The sequence below is a fragment of the Kwoniella mangroviensis genome (assembly GCF_000507465.2).
Source record: "Kwoniella mangroviensis CBS 8507 chromosome 1 map unlocalized Ctg01, whole genome shotgun sequence".
In the NCBI taxonomy this organism is placed as follows: Eukaryota; Fungi; Basidiomycota; class Tremellomycetes; order Tremellales; family Cryptococcaceae; genus Kwoniella; species Kwoniella mangrovensis.
The window spans coordinates 12,097,963-12,113,985 of record NW_027062533.1 but is presented as its reverse complement, the minus strand read 5'-3'; the positions used below and the strand labels follow the sequence as shown (position 1 = coordinate 12,113,985).

The following is a 16,023-nucleotide window of genomic DNA, read 5'->3' as shown; positions in this document are numbered from 1 at the left end:
AATGGGATATGATTCATGTCAAACGGTTAACCAAGTTATGAGCTGACGAGATATCAACTAATCAACCTATCCTTAATCCTCTTTCCAACTTACATGTCCATTCGACATCTCTTACGCACCATGAACACATTCATCCATTATCACACTCTAGATCTTCGTCTGCACGATTCCCCATCTTTACATGTAGCCCATCAACCCAATAACCCTTCAACTCACTTCTTGCCTTTATACATATTCGATCCTCGTCAACTTGACTTATCCCATTTACCCAATGCACCTAAATCACCTTCACCCCATTCGCTCAAATCCGCTACGCATCAAGATCCATCAGCTCGATATGATCCAAAACAAAGTAGATGTTCCCCTTTATCCCGAGTAGGGGGATTTCATCGTACTTCGCCTTACAGGCTGAAATTCCTATTGGAGGCTGTGTTCTCCCTTAGAGAATCGTATAGAGCCTCAGGAGCGGATATGGTATTTGCCTATGGTCTACCGGAGGTCATCCTTCCTAAGATAGTAGAGAGCCTCAAGACTGATGGGGGGAAGGTGGAGGGCATATATGCTCAGAGGGAATATACTTTAGAAGAAATATCGAATTATAGAAGAATCAACAATGCCCTCAACAATGAGAAAGTACAATTTAACGATAGTAAGACTCTCATTTCTCCTGATCATCTCCCTTTCAACCCCGAGAGCCAGACGCCTGATGTATACACTGAATTCAGAAAAAAGGTAGAAGGGTTAGGAATAGGTTTGAATGAGATGCTCATCAAACCGCTGGATACGTCTGAGGTAAAAGATGGACAAGTGAAATATAATGGTCGGATCAAACCTTTCCCTAAGATCGATGTTGATAAGATAAATTTAAAAGACGGTCAAGGCGGATTTATCTCTTCTGACGAAACGATTGACTCGGTATATTCCAAATTGGTTAAACCGTTATTTGATAATCCACCTGTCGGAGGATGGTCCTCTTCATCATCAGACTCAAGGGATACGTTACCAGACTTACATTCTAAATCAGCAATACCGTTCAAAGGTACCGAGTTAGCTGCATTGGAGAGAGCAGATGACTATATTGGTATACCGCCGGAAGGGAAGGCCGGATGGAAAGGAGGTATGAAAGCCAAACATTATAAAGAGACTAGAAATGGTTTATTAGGTGAAGGGTTCAGTACCAAGTTTTCGACGTGGTTAAGTCTCGGTGTACTTTCGCCAAAAGTTGTGGGATGGAGAGTGGGCGAGTTGCTCGATGCTCAAGGGAGAGATAAGGAAGTGTGGAAGAATGCTTATTGTAGGTTGATGCAGGATCTACATTCTGCGGTGTGAGCTAGCTTTATTGATATATTGTATTGAATGTTTAGGGATATTGTTCGAGCTTCTGTGGAGAGATTATTTCCAATACATCGTTCTCAAGACTTCCCTCACCACCTCTTCATCCAAGAGTAAATCGGGATTGAGAGATGAGCTCAACCCCAACTCATCATTATTTAACCCTGATGGATTCTCTTCACAAATATCAACATACCCTCAAGACCTCCGACCGAACCCTTCAGAATGGCACCAAGCGAATCTGGAAGATCCGAATGATAAAGCTCGGAGATGGTGTGAGGGAAGGACGGGAGTGCCGTTCATAGATGCCAATATGAGGGAGTTGGTAGAGACGGGTTGGATGAGTAATAGGGGGAGACAGAATGTAGCTAGTTTCCTAACTAAGGATCTGTGAGTTAACACTATTTACCATACTACAACCTCCGTTGATATCAAGATGATGTAATTTTGTATGAAGACAGGAGTCAAGCTGATTTAGGTGCAAATTGGGATGTAGGTACTGCGATTGGAGGATTGGCGCCGAATTTTTCGAGATGCATCTCATAGATTACGATACGTGTTCGAAGTAAGTCAAAGATTGTGATTGTGAGTATCTCAGGTTGGCTGATGGTTGGTTGGGACATTTAGCTGGGGTAATTGGCAATACCAAGCTGGAGTAGGAAATGATCCACGCTCATCTAGACAATTCAACCCTATCAAGCAGGCCAACGATTATGATGTTGATAATGGATTTGTGAGAACCTGGGTAACAGAGTTGGAAGGTGTGGGAGACGAATATGTACAGACACCATGGTGTGAGTCGTCAAGTCTACTTAGCATCGTATTTGTATTCGTCACACTAATGATTTTGAACATTTTTTCAGTGATCAACGATAAATCGAAATTGAAAAATTACCCCTCCAAACCAATAGTCGAATTACCTTCTTGGAAGAAACATTATCCGAATCAACCATCTACAAGGAATAGGGGAAAAGCAAAAGGGAACGGCAAAGGTCCTAAAGGTGGAAAAAAGGGTGCGGAATAGACTAGCATAGGAGAAAATAGGAAAGGATAGGATACAACATATGCATACATTCGTTATTTATCATACTGTTCTAATCGAATCCTGAGTCGACGGGAGAGAAGGTCGGCTGTACATATACATATAGCATGATTTGTAGAAGAAGTCAAGTTGACGATGAGATGTGAGAAAGGAGGAAGACAAACAAATGCTGATGAATATGTGGTGATCTAGTGAGCTCGTTGGGTTAACCAGGCCAATACGATATCTAAATTATGCTTCGTCTTGTTACTGGTCGAGTAGCACTAAGGGACAATTAGAAGCAGATCATTAGTGACCAAGACAATATAAGCGATTCTGTGCTGAGGTTTCAAGGAACACTTGGTGGTGGCACGTTATGTTTTGGAAAAAGCTGAAAGCATAGTCATTAATGACTCACCGATACGACCCTCCCGCCGATATCACCCAACCTCATCTCTTTGATCAAATCGTCTACTCCTACCGCATCGGGAAGATCATTCTTATTGGCTAGTACCAGTAATGGGACAGAGGTGAGTGCTGGTAGAGAGAGTAGTGCGTGTAATTCGGAAGTAGCTGTAGGTAGGGATGATCTCTATATCACAGCAACGACATAAAAAGTACATTGTCAATATGCCATACAAGGTCGTATGTAATAAGAAGTAAGAATGAGCTTACATCTGCTGCGTCCACTACGTATCTGTTCAATAATGACGATCAGCTACAACCATCGTGTATGTGCACGATAACGAAAGGTATAACTGACATTATGGCGTCTGCACCTCTACAATACCTATCCCACATTCCTCTAAATTTAGGTTGACCCTATAGTAGCAAATGAGATGATGAGGTTCAGCGAAAAGAGCGAGACAATGTCAGGGAGATATTTCAGATTATATATTCAAGTAGGAATATCACTCACAGCTACGTCCCACACTTTCATCGTTACATTCCCTTTCCTCACCTGTCTCAAGTTGAACGCTACAGTAGGAACGACATCTTCTGACCATTGGTTCGAGCCAAGGACGTTGACTAGGCTACAGAGAACCAGGAGATGTATCAGCGTAGTCCAGATCTACGTATATCGGGTATAGACAGCTGAACGATAAGTGTTCAAGATCTATCGCGAGATTTGGAAAGGAAAGGAAGGAGGGATGATGTGATTTGGACTAACGATGTTTTACCACTTGCCTAGGTATTGTACATATAGGATCAGCTGATACTAATACTCATGGCTTTCTGATTATGACCTCGAGCGAAATTTAGGCTAAGCTGAACTCACCTGCAGTCCTACGATGGTTACTTCCAGATGCTTGGCGAAGAACAATGATCTAAGCCAACTTAGGAGATTGGATAGGATGAATGCCATTGCTTGTGGTCGTTGTTGAGTGAGTGGGTTTCAAAGATTGATCGAGAGATACGAATGAGTTGACCTAAGTCCCGATGCTGGGATTAAATGAGATGTTTAGCTGAGGTGAGGGAGATGTGATCAGAAGATAAGCCAGATAGAGAAAGGATTACTGAAAGTACACTCGTACTCTCATTGAATCGGAAGGGACGAGGATGGTCGGAAGTGGAAGTCACCGTGGTAGGGGTCACACGTCATCGTTCAACCGAAAGAGATCTGCGGACTCGAGTAGAATGCAATCGGTAATTTGCATCATACACCATATATCACATAACATCGATAACATCACAATGCATGAACACATCACCAAACCACCAAACCACTATATACCACATACCACATACCACAAATCACAGACGAGAGAAAGAAAGGTTCACTCGCCTTTACATTCATACTCATATTGTATGCCAAATGACGGGTTCTTTCGTTTCCAGTCAACCTGTTCAAAATGGAAAATAAAATGGTAAACAGATAACCCTCTTTCCTCAGGATACCACCACCGTCACCACCATCACCAAACCTAGTTTATTCAATTTATTCATTCTACCTAAACATAAAAATGACAATCTACAAGTGAGCTTTGAATAACGCTTCAGAGATGTAAGAAGCTTGTAATTGTCTTCCACCGAAGAATCTTCCGTTTAATCCTTTTATAGCGGAAGTAGCTCCGTCAATCTCGTTGAATTCGATGTATACTTCGCCCTGTAGAATGTACTCAGAATATCAATGATAGCTCCACCTGATTGGCACGGCCGTCCAACGAATGAGCTGAATTTTGACTTACCGCTGACATCTTCTCTACTTTGATTCGTTTCACTTTACCATACTTGCTTTCCACTTCACCTTTGACGTCTTCTGCCAAATCGAGATCCCAATTACGTTCGGTTTCCCTACGTCACCTACGTCAGCTGTTATCTTCTCGGCAGAGAAGCAGGAATCTTCAACTCACTCATCAGGGTTGAACATATTGCTGACGATGATGAATGGAGTAGGGTTCATCTGAGGTGTTTTAGATCTACCATATTCCATCTGTAAGGTTCTGTCTTATCACTATGACCGTGTAAGGAGAACTCACGGCACAGTAACAGGCTTAGGAGCGGATAAAGCCAAGTTGACAGTCGGTTCAGCCCTAGCAAGTTTGAACATGAGCTGTTGACGTTGATTCGCATCCAGTCTAGTTCCATAATTCCCATTATCTTCAATTTGCTCGGTAGCTACGTAAGCTCGATCTTGAACGGTCTGCACTCGGACTACAACAAATGGTCAGCTACAGTCATTTGATGGTGACCTTCGTAGCTCACTTGGTCTACCTGCAAGTTCGAACCCAGCCATCGCATCCAAAGCCATCTGAGCAGCTTGAAGTTCTTTGTATTGCACGTAACCTGTTCCCTTCTTCATACCAGACTGTACACAACGTCAGCTGATCGTCGCATGAGGAGTGGTTCATCAACAGTTGACTTACAAAGTCGATATGCAGATCCACAAACTCAATCTCGCCAAACGGTTCGAATACCTGCCTGAGATCATCCGCAGAAAGACTGAAAGCAATATTGGAGATGTATAACCTGTGGTAAGGAATAGCAGCGTCTCGGTGCGCGTCGACATCTAATCCTTGAGGAATAGCAAGACCGGTGGATAAAGGTGGGAAGGTATGACCGAATGTCACTGCTGGACGAGCGATCTGTCCATCTGGGCCCGGAACACTGCGAGTAGTATAAGCGAAAGTCATGAACACCGAATGCAAGATACGACTTACGGAGCTGTACTGGAACCGGTTGGTTCTCTGTTTCGCTCTGATTCGGTGAGCATCACGTTGATTGGGAGACCCATGACAATGGTCCCGGTGAGCTAAATAGCCGTCAGAATGAGTTGTCAATGGTAGTGAAAAGAACACAACTCACTGCTATAGCCCTATTGACAAGTTCTGCAGCATCCAATTCGACGTACCCGATACTAGACACCATATCAGCTATATTCATTTACGTATTGGATACACGAGACAGCTACACTCACCCCTTCGATCTTCTTGTGACTTTATCAGTAACGATCCTAGCATCCCTGACCGCACCTCTACCCAATTTATCTTCGAAGAACATTCCTAAATCGTGAGAAGTCAACCTAGCAGATAATTGAGAGATGAAGATGGATCGGTTCTCCCGCTCAACTTCGTCCAGAAGAGCTGTAGCTGGATCTCTCGGTGGCGCGGGAGAAGAATAAGAAGAAGAACCTCTTCGTCGACGGGGAGGGGATCTATCTCTGGATAATCCTCGTTCTTGATCTCGGAGTCTTCGTCGTTCGAGCTCACGTTCTCGATCCATCTGGAAAAAAAGTGCACAATGATGTTAGCGAGATATGTCCAGATGAATGAAATATGAGGACCGGCGGGACCGCAATGTTATGAGTGACCAGAAACCCGTACTCACCTCTGCAAATCTCGCTTCCCTCGCTCGAGCAGCTTCTCTCTTCTCCTCGGCCATTTCCCTATCACGTCTCTCACGTTCAGCTTCTTTCTCCTCTCTTGTCAATTCTTTTACTTTGGGCCTGACATCAGATCGATGACTCTCTCTTGATCTATCTCTATCCCTTCGACTAGATCCAATGGAATCTCTTCTAGATCTCTCCCTCTCTCGTTCTCGTTCTCTTCTTCTTCGATGTCTTTCCTCCCTCTCTTCCTCGGTTTCCTCTTCCCTTCTTCTCCTTCTCTCTCTTCTTTCCTCCTCGGTCTCCTCATCTCTTCGCCGATGTCGCTCTCGGCGCTCTTCCTCAGTCTCGTCCTCTCGATGTCGTCGATGTCTTCTTTCCCTTTCGCGGTCTCGGTCCTGATCTCGCTCACGGTCTCGTTCGTCGTCATCGGTTCGGTGTCGTCTCGAGGATCGATGGTGGGACCTATCACGCTGAGCGTCACGATCATCTTCTTCGTTTTCGTCTTCACGACGACGTTTCTCACGGGAACTGCGATGGCACGAAAGATAATATTAGCTTGAAGGTGAGGGAAAGGAAGGGAAGGGACGAAAGTGATGGATCGCATGACTCACCTAACTAATTCAGGTGTCCTATCTCGCCCATTGACGGGCACTGCATCAGGAGGTGGCGTGTCGGACATGCTGCTGTTGCCTTTTGTATAAGATATGCAAAGTAGAGGGAAGAGCAAGGAGGTGAAAGAAGTTGAAGAGAAAGGTATAGCAAGCATACCGTGACAGGTTGAAAAGGTAGATAGATATATAGGTGAATGGAGAATATTTGTCTAATGGGTTTTTTCGTTATTTATCCCAAATATCAAGTCAACCACACGATACTTGACTTTTTATCCAGCTTCACCTAAGACGATCCATCCATCCATGCACCTATACATTTATATATCTACATACTTATACGTACACCACCTAAGCATACTCGCAGGACCATTACGACAATCACAATCAACATGCCACTATACGAGTTATTCTGCATAGCAGTACACAACCCCTCTTCCTCGGTAAATATCCTTCTTCCGCTCCTGCTTCCTGTCCTTCCCGAAGACAACCCACACCAGGTTGAGCTGACTGTATTTTCGTTGCGTTTGCTCCGATAGGTCAACTTGCGATCGGTCATCAACTCTTTATCTAATCAGATACATTCAACCGGAGGAGTAGTAAGGGATATGAAGAAATTGGGTATTAATCTGACATTACCTCAGAGGATGAGGCGGATGAGGCAGTATCATGAAAGGGGAGAGTGAGTGAACCACCGTCTCCATCGAATGCGACCACACAATGTGTACAGCCAGTACGATGTGAGAGTGTTGAGCTGATATATGTTTATATGTATACCTAGCCACTTCACAATGACATTCGACACGTCTCCTATCGTACTTAAGAGGTTGGACGAAACTCTTCGAAGGGATCCTTCGATCATCCGATGGACCTTATTGAAGAAAGCTTCTAAAGTGTATGTCTACGTCTTCCAGAATCAGCATATTCCAGCATTCAGCTGATCTTGATGGCGTTCTCGATAATAGGAAAGATCTCAATAAACCTTTGAATTCATCTATCGAATCGCACGGTACCGAACCGAGACAAGTGGAGATGTGATTTGAGCGCCTCAAATGTATTAGCTGAAAGTAAGAAAATTACATGAGGTTCCCTGGATTTATTGGGAAGAGTGAAGAGATAAGGAGTGTATGACAGATTGAAATGACTGGTGATGCGGAAAGAAGGGAGGATGAACGAACAGAAGATGATTCAATAATCGAGTCAAATTTGTAATAACAATTTGTATAACCTGCATGCGATACCCATATCATTCATACCAAGCTACTAACCATCACCTGCTATGTACACGCATAAGCAATGAGCCAAATGTACATTGTAGTTGATAAATTGTACATGATATTGAAGATATTGGATTTTTGGCATTTCATCATGGGAACCTGAGGAGACCTCCACTTGAGAGACCACCAAAACCGACCTCGGAATCCTCGACATGTCTATATTGCACTTTGCACTTTTGACATTACTCTCTCTACTCTCTTAATCCTTCTTTTGCTCACTTGTCACCTCCAGATAACTATCAACGGGGAAGGGGCGTACATAACCTGAGACTCATCACGCATCTGCCATGTCATCCTCCACATTCAACTCCATACTCTCATCCCTTCCACGTCGTCTAACAGACCTCGAAACCTTCCAACTTCCAAGGTTGGTATCGTGTAGAGGGCCATTGGACCTGCACAAGGAGCTTGTAGATGAGATGCGAGGTGACTTGGAAGGGGTCAAATACAACCTAGATGTAAGTCACCAAGGAAGTCATGATACACTGTGTATGGTGTTGTATACTAATCACTTTGTCCCGCTTGGTTCAGTTGGCCAAAGAGATATCATATTCCCTACCGCACAACGAACAAGAAGATGCTCAGAGTAGAGTACATGAATTAGAACAGCAATATCTATCGTATGTCCCTCTCACTCTCACTCTTTATTCTGAAGTCAATAGTGGTTGTACTTTTAGCTGATAAGTAATGAATGATAGTATCAAGCGATCCTTCCGTCAGGGAATGTTAGATTCCAAACGGAATATCTTATCTAAACGATCCAGAGTACACGAGCTATCAGAGAAGAGTAATAGGAGGTATGAATTGGATGAAAGTAGGATAGGAGATGAGGATATACCAAAAGGTAAAGGGAAAGCTAGGAGTGCAGCTGAATTTGGAATGGAGTGAGTCGAAAATTGTCGCACCAAACAAAATGAACAGGCCGTGCTGATGAAGGTTCTTTGATGGTATTCAGCAGAGACGACGAACTTCAGACAAAGACCAACGAGGTGACTGTAGCATTAAGACGAACGACGGAATTGATGCAAACCGAATTGGAGAAATCGGTATTATCAATCCAGACATTAGGTAAGTAAAAGCAATATCATAACTTGGATACTGGATACTGGATACTCGGCTCGTAATATCTTCCTTACTAACTTTCCTATGTATATGTAGAATCATCCACTCAAACCCTTCTTTCCACTTCATCCCTATACGATCGGTACACCTCCCTCCTCGACCTCTCAGGCCAATTGGTAAAAGCAATCGAAAAAGCAGATTTCCTCGATCGAATTATCATCTTCTCCGCTCTAGGGTTCTTCTTCCTGGTCGTTGGATTTATACTCAAACGACGTATATTGGATAAGACTGTTGGTGTGGTCGTGGGAGGTGTAGGAAGGGGTGTGGGGTGGTATCTATTTGGAACGGGACGATTGATCAAATATGCTTTCAAAGGTAGACAGAACGGCAGTGGTTTGGTGGATATCGAAAAGGGTCTAGGATCAGAAGAGGTCAATCAGTTGTTGGAGAAGGGAAATGTGATCAATCAAGATTCAGCTATAGGTGGACAATCGCTCGAGCATGATATGGAATTGGCTGATCCTCCTATGGAAGGGGCAATACCAAGCCAGGTATATGATGCTAGTAAACCGCCTAGTGGGAAGTATGGTAAAATAGAGGTCATACACAATGATGAGAATGGTAGAATTCAACCAAGTTGGGTGAAAGATGAGTTGTGAAAATGGACGATTGTAAAATCACATATAATGTACATGCATATCTTAGACGGATCATCTATTTTAAATATATATACCAGATGAACATCAAGTGATCGAGTTGACAGCAATCCAAATCAAGACCTACAACTTTTGTAGATTGATATCTCCCTCTCCTTCATCCAATTTCGACACCTCCAAAACCCCTTCAACAGGTCTGATCGACTCCGCCGTACTCTTTCCCATCACATCCTCTTTCACTTCCCCAACTTGCTGTGCTGTCTCAGTAGAAGAAGATGATGGGTTCTCCTTGATATTCTTCAAAATATCTTCCACTTTTTCCAACTGTTTCTTGACCGCTAAGCGATCTTTGAACAACTGTTGTTTGCCCAACTCCAAATTCCTCTTCTCATTTTCTAATTGTTCTTCCAACGTTTCGAACAATTTCAATTTCAATTCCACTTTCTTAACCTGAGCTGAAACTAGACGAGATACCAATCCTGACAATTTCGATTCTTCATGTAATGCTAGTGCTTTCGCCTTTGAAGCTGCAGATGACAATGCAATAGTAGCCGCTCTTGATACATCGTTTGATGATGGTCCCTTTTCCTTTTCCTGTACAGCTACCGCTGTGTCGGTATTATCTTCTTTCTCTCCGTTTTCCACCTGTACGCCCTCACTTTCGCCATCAACTACCATCCCATCTTGTTCCTTTTCTCCCTCCGTCTTGACCACCTTTTCCTTCTCCTTGTTTTCACCATCTTCCCCGCCTCTCTTCCTCTTCAATCCCTTTGCCAACTCCCCCAAAGCACTCTGAGCAGCAGCAGCAGCTACAGCAGGTCCCACCGCCGACGCCAAGAAAGTCACAACAGACATGACGGGGTTCTCCGATCCATCAAATGGTAATCCGTTGATTCCAGCTTGGTACTTCAACGGTCCAAGGTCCGCAGCAGGGTCCGAAGTGAGATAAGGATCTTCGATGGGGAGTTGTAAGAATTTCGCAATACATTGTTCTTTTGATCTTGTTCCAACATGTTCAGCAACGTTCTGCCAATCATCATCAAACATTTCCACACCTTCTAGAAGCAATAGGGTCTCCTGATCTGACCATTCGCTACCTAATCCCGAGGAAGAAGATTGTTTGAAAGTCTCTTCATCCAATCGAACGAAATCTCCAGAGAACATCGTAGAGGGGAATCGACCCGATACGAAACATGATGGACACAAGGTATATTCACCATCTTTGATCGAATGGTATCTCGTTCGGGTACAGTCCGTTCCGCAAGTATCACATGAGAATGTCTGTGTCTTAGGTACACTTTCGCCATTGGTCGTAGAAGCGATTTTGGTTGCCTCTGATGAACTGATAGGTTTAGATGATTTGGAAGTGGAATGATAGATTGTCTTGCGCAAGTCGAGATTGGATGAATGAGGGGTGATACCATTGGTCTGAGCGGTGAGGGAGAGAGAACCGGTATTGGGTCTTGTTCCTGGATGAACGAGGTTGGAAAGACCTTTGGGAGTATCGAGAGTCACTCGGAAATGACCTGTGAACGGTGGACCAAGGGCTGCAGGACGTGTATCAGGGTCGACCTGTAATTTATCGAATCAGCACAACCCCTTCGTTTTGAAGGGAGAAGACTTACCTGGTAATTTATCAAACCCCACTGTTCTAGAAACGCATGAACCCTCATGATGGCACCTACATCACCCGCCAAATTCCTCCTGCAGGCAGTCACCGTGAGGTATTCCCCCGGGTTTAATCTGTAAGTGTTAATCATGAAATCTCGATAATCTTTGTATATAGCAGGTGTCTTGCTTCTATTTCTCGACGAGAAGAATTCAGGTAGTGATCTTCTCTCGATAGGATGAATCGTGGAGAGTGAGAACCAAGAGGAATAAGATGGGATGACAAGAGGGTGAATCTGAGCTGCTAGGTATGTCGTAGCGAGATCATGCAGTTGTTGAGGTGTAGGTCGTTCGGCTGCTTCGGGTGCTGGAGTAGGTGCTTCACCTTCTACTGCTGGCGTGGAAGTTTCCATTGGTTCGTCGGTCTGACTTGGGGCTGATGATGATTCTATAAGTATTTCAGTAAGATGAAAATGGTCAGCAAGAGCATTGCAGCTGGACTGAAGCGGTTGCTAACAATCACTCACCTCCGTTAGTCTCCCCTACACCACCTATATTCCCAATCTTCCCGCTATATATCGGTTCTCTCTCCCTCTCTTTCCCCGGAGCAGTAGCGATATCATGAGTGGTCACGTCTCCACCAGTAGCGTCAGTTGTTATAGGTTCGGCGGAGGGGGTGGATGGTCCACCTGGTGTTGACACTTTGATTGATATTTTAGGCGTTGACATTGTTTATGCAGCCAGGGGGGACACGTGAAGTGATCAAATCAAATTCCTTGTTCTTGTCTAATGAAGCTTTGATATCTCGCTGACGCGTCTGACGAGTACGAGGGGGAGGATGACAATCTCGGTGTGGTCGTAATGTTTTATATTATGTTGTATATCAGTGGAAAGAGGAACATGAGCACACTCGGTCGACGCGAAGAGCATCAAAGAGAGGGCTATAACTATTCCCTGTAACGGAATCAAATGAGACCTTCTGTCCGGGATTATCCGGTGATATAGCCACGAGTAACGACTAACGTGCGACTGTGGCATTCCATTCCATCCCATTAATATTCCCATTCCAGTGATCGCACAAGCACCCTAGAGTAATTTCCACCAGTTGACTCTTTTTTTTTGACGTCACGCCCAGACCCAGACCTCGTTGAGCTCGATACGATTACGAGAATAACCAGTACTGTAGTACAACGAACATTGCTCAACTTCCCATATCCCATCTTCGTATCTCCTTTCTTTCTCACAAATATCATCACATAACACTAGACTCATACAGTCAGACAGTACCACTGCTGTTGATCACATTAGAGCTCATAATCCACAAAGCGTAAATTACCATCACTGAAACAACCATACTTGGCACCTTCATACAACCACAAACCCACCAGCTTATCTCCCCTACTCAACATGCCTCAATCATCCGCCCCACCCGTCCTGTACTCGTTCGACGACACCAACCACCTCCAATCATCATTGGCGAATTTCATCCTCAAGGCTCAGACCGATGCGATCCAACATCGAGGTGTATTCACTATCGCCCTTTCAGGTGGTTCTCTACCAAACAATCTCAAACCTTTAGTTGATATAAAGGAAATTCAATGGGATAAATGGCAAGTGTTCTTTGCGGACGAACGAATCGTTCCTTTAGATCATCCCGAATCAAATTATGCTGCCTGCTCAAAAGCTTTCTTGGACCTGGTACCAATAAAGAAAGAACAGATTCATACGCTCAACACCGAGTTGTTCAGGGAACAAACGAGGATTGATCCCACAGCAGAAATCAAAAGGGAAGAAGAGGATGAAGCTGAGAACGAAGCTGTAGAAATTGCAGATGATTATGAAAAACAACTTGTCAATACATTTGCTGGAGCGAATGCTGCCCGATATCCAACATTCGATTTGATCTTATTGGGAATGGGTCCAGATGGTCATACATGTAGTTTGTTCCCTGGACATGAGCTCTTGTCGGAGAATGATAGATGGGTGGCAGAAATTCAAGATAGTCCGAAACCACCCAAGAGGAGGATCACTTTTACGTGAGTAGATCCTCCGGCTTTCTGACCACAAGAAGACTGTTTGTCTACTTTTCCACTTGCGATGATTTGGTCTTTGCATATGATGTGTTGATGTTTGGCTGACATATCCCCCTTACACTTTCGCAGCTACCAAGTCCTCAACCACGCTTTCAGATGCGCCTTCGTAGCTTCAGGAGAAGGTAAACAAGACATGTTGTCTAATATTTTGGATAGACCTGAAGAAGGATTACCATGTTCGAGGGTCAGACCTACCTCGTGAGTGATCTTACCTTAAATCTTCTAATCTATTCCCATGATTTCTCACATGGCGTAAACGTATACTTTTCATGACATGTTCAAAACTGATGATCCTCTGGAATCTACAGCCCCGGTCTCGTATTCTGGTTCGTAGACCACGCAGCCTCAGGAAAAGTGCAATACCCCAAAACCGAATACAAATGGATCCAAAAAGCTACTGATGACGATTTGATCACAACCGAGAGGAAGAGGTTGAAGGAGGAGATGGACGCTGCTGTCGAAGCGGCTGATCATTAGTTATAGGGAGAGGTTCGGAATGGAAGCACAAAAAGGAAGAAGCAAATAGTTCATAGTTCATCATGATAGAAGAAAATCCGCCTTTCAAAAGTGATAGTAGTAATACCTTTGTAGAGCCCTTTTAATTGTTCATAATCCTTTTTCATATAGATGGTCTAGTTCATTTTTGTGAATAATTGATTTCCTAATATAGATGGATGAAGTAACAAACAAGTTAATATTACCACCTCTTTGGTACATGTACAGCTGCATACGACTCATAATTACAGACGAAAGTTCACGATTGGATATGGGGTATGAGATTGCCGTTTTTGGATTTGAACGTGCTACGATCCCAGTATACCTTTGATTCCGCCGATAAATGACCGGATGGAATGAAACAATAAGAGATACATGAGAGTGTACATTGATTCTATGTGAGTCCTATAGGGGAACAGTGTATATATCTAATGGGATCGATCAAGGTCGGATGTTAACTGTATTGAGCAAATCATATTGATCAGCTTCGTCAATTTGGTAATGGTGATGTGGGAAGCTGTGTACACTCACATGATTCTCCACATCCACAAGTATCTACCACATTAGGGCTGTAGTGAGTTGAGTTGACAAAATCAGCATCTTAATATTGTATATCCATTTTGAGAATGAGAGGGGATAGGTAGTAGACCAATTCTTGACATGGCCATTCTCTCCCCGTTTCAATTGATCGACATTATACTCACTTATCGAACACAAATCCCTGACTTAACCTATTATCTCTCCAATCCATCTTACTTCCAATGATACTAAACAAAGCCTTCGAATCGATCAAAACTTTGACACCATCCTGTTCGACGACTTCGTCGAATTTCCCACCGGGGGGTGAAACATAATCTAGATGATAGGCCATACCGGCGCATCCACGTGATTTGACTGATATTCTGAGTAACTTGGGTGAGGTGGGGGATGATATGAGGGCCTTGAGGCGGGAGATGGCGGATGGAGTCTGTGGAAGAAGAGTTAGCAAATTATACGAATATAACAGTATATGACAAAGGATGATGTGAAACACATATATAGAATGTTACAATGTATCGATAACTTGAAAAGGACTCTTTTGAATCTGAAATGAGGATATATGTCAACTTACCATACTGATAGCTGCTTTCTTCCCTTTCAATTCTACTTTCCTCCTTGGCGCAGCAGGAGAAGGAGCAGCATGTGAATTCTTTTCTTTACCTTTTGAGTTCTGATCGGCAATTGGACTGGTGTAAGTAGTTGAAGAAGGGATATTCTCAAATTTGGATGGTTGGGATAACGTCTGAGCCAGGGTCGATGCCAGTCTGTAAGATGTCGGGGTAAGAGGAGTGTAGTGGAAGTGATGTAAGGTGAGACGGGAGGAAGAGGCGAAGGTCTGTCTTAGTGAGATTGAAGCCATTTTCGAAAGAGTGTCTTTTACTGGTGGGGTGAATGATAGGAAGGCCAGCGAGTACAAGTATGCGTAGATTTGTTGACGTATCAAGAAAAGTAATCAAAGTTGAAGGATTGAAGATGATGGATAAATAACATATGTATTATTGAGTACTCAGGTTGATCGGTCAGCCGATTTCACTTTCACTTCTCACTCATTCACAAAGGTGGAGTGAGTGGGTACGAGCAAGTGGCAATTCCACTCCTGCTGACACCGTATTCAATTCTCATTGGACGATATTCCCGCCTGTCACTCGATATATCACATTCAAATATTTTCATTTTCTCTCCCCACCAGCATCTATGCATGCTAGAGGCTCACTCAGACCACTTTACTTGACATTGTGCATAGCAATTTCAATGGTTATCCTCTTGCAAGATCCTGAGGGGGTACCTTATTAAAATTGCCCACTTAAGACGTCCTTGTCGGTTATATCGGACATGTCCTCCGGGATGAGACGAGGTTCGAGGTTAGTCATTGGAATGCGTTATGACATGATCGAGTCGTGACTTGGATTGTATTGTCAACAATACGAGTAGAGGGCACTAGTGCATGTCAACAATCAGTATACACAAACTTACACTGAAGGGGGCTACCAAGATCTCTGAGG

The 16,023-nt window shown here is 43.7% G+C and overlaps 8 protein-coding genes across 8 annotated transcripts; 4 read left to right on the top strand and 4 right to left on the bottom strand.

The window, feature by feature from the left end:
- Positions 1 to 120: 120 nt before the first annotated feature.
- On the top strand, positions 121 to 2,356 carry I203_104590 (uncharacterized protein; the record flags this gene model as incomplete). Its single annotated transcript, XM_065517568.1, has 5 exons — positions 121 to 1,294; positions 1,365 to 1,722; positions 1,829 to 1,897; positions 1,960 to 2,126; positions 2,196 to 2,356. The coding sequence occupies 5 exons, from the start codon at positions 121 to 123 to the stop codon at positions 2,354 to 2,356; spliced, it is 1,929 nt and encodes a 642-aa protein (XP_065374386.1).
- Positions 2,357 to 2,562: 206 nt separating this feature from the next.
- On the bottom strand, positions 2,563 to 3,719 carry I203_104589 (uncharacterized protein; the record flags this gene model as incomplete). The annotated part of the gene is made up of 7 exons (XM_019143823.1): positions 2,563 to 2,637; positions 2,772 to 2,945; positions 3,029 to 3,050; positions 3,117 to 3,175; positions 3,273 to 3,387; positions 3,525 to 3,541; positions 3,633 to 3,719. The coding sequence occupies 7 exons, from the start codon at positions 3,717 to 3,719 to the stop codon at positions 2,563 to 2,565; spliced, it is 549 nt and encodes a 182-aa protein (XP_019006872.1).
- Positions 3,720 to 4,325: 606 nt separating this feature from the next.
- Positions 4,326 to 6,861, bottom strand: I203_104588 (uncharacterized protein; the record flags this gene model as incomplete). The annotated part of the gene is made up of 11 exons (XM_065517567.1): positions 4,326 to 4,460; positions 4,543 to 4,648; positions 4,708 to 4,773; positions 4,834 to 5,008; positions 5,060 to 5,162; positions 5,221 to 5,461; positions 5,515 to 5,606; positions 5,660 to 5,711; positions 5,772 to 6,076; positions 6,182 to 6,710; positions 6,794 to 6,861. The coding sequence occupies 11 exons, from the start codon at positions 6,859 to 6,861 to the stop codon at positions 4,326 to 4,328; spliced, it is 1,872 nt and encodes a 623-aa protein (XP_065374385.1).
- Positions 6,862 to 7,182: 321 nt separating this feature from the next.
- On the top strand, positions 7,183 to 7,828 carry I203_104587 (mitochondrial 37S ribosomal protein bS6m; the record flags this gene model as incomplete). Its single annotated transcript, XM_019143825.1, has 4 exons — positions 7,183 to 7,233; positions 7,330 to 7,472; positions 7,572 to 7,685; positions 7,756 to 7,828. The coding sequence occupies 4 exons, from the start codon at positions 7,183 to 7,185 to the stop codon at positions 7,826 to 7,828; spliced, it is 381 nt and encodes a 126-aa protein (XP_019006874.1).
- Positions 7,829 to 8,354: 526 nt separating this feature from the next.
- I203_104586 (uncharacterized protein) lies at positions 8,355 to 9,788 on the top strand (the record flags this gene model as incomplete). The annotated part of the gene is made up of 5 exons (XM_019143826.1): positions 8,355 to 8,525; positions 8,599 to 8,687; positions 8,766 to 8,951; positions 9,023 to 9,135; positions 9,226 to 9,788. 5 exons carry the CDS (start codon positions 8,355 to 8,357, stop codon positions 9,786 to 9,788), a joined length of 1,122 nt encoding a protein of 373 aa, XP_019006875.1.
- Positions 9,789 to 9,908: 120 nt separating this feature from the next.
- I203_104585 (uncharacterized protein) lies at positions 9,909 to 12,122 on the bottom strand (the record flags this gene model as incomplete). The annotated part of the gene is made up of 3 exons (XM_019143827.1): positions 9,909 to 11,357; positions 11,411 to 11,841; positions 11,921 to 12,122. 3 exons carry the CDS (start codon positions 12,120 to 12,122, stop codon positions 9,909 to 9,911), a joined length of 2,082 nt encoding a protein of 693 aa, XP_019006876.1.
- A 678-nt stretch (positions 12,123 to 12,800) lies between these two features.
- On the top strand, positions 12,801 to 13,963 carry I203_104584 (6-phosphogluconolactonase; the record flags this gene model as incomplete). Its single annotated transcript, XM_019143828.1, has 3 exons — positions 12,801 to 13,429; positions 13,556 to 13,684; positions 13,795 to 13,963. 3 exons carry the CDS (start codon positions 12,801 to 12,803, stop codon positions 13,961 to 13,963), a joined length of 927 nt encoding a protein of 308 aa, XP_019006877.1.
- A 459-nt stretch (positions 13,964 to 14,422) lies between these two features.
- Positions 14,423 to 15,380, bottom strand: I203_104583 (uncharacterized protein; the record flags this gene model as incomplete). Its single annotated transcript, XM_019143829.1, has 4 exons — positions 14,423 to 14,439; positions 14,513 to 14,550; positions 14,686 to 14,948; positions 15,093 to 15,380. The coding sequence occupies 4 exons, from the start codon at positions 15,378 to 15,380 to the stop codon at positions 14,423 to 14,425; spliced, it is 606 nt and encodes a 201-aa protein (XP_019006878.1).
- Positions 15,381 to 16,023: the final 643 nt, after the last annotated feature.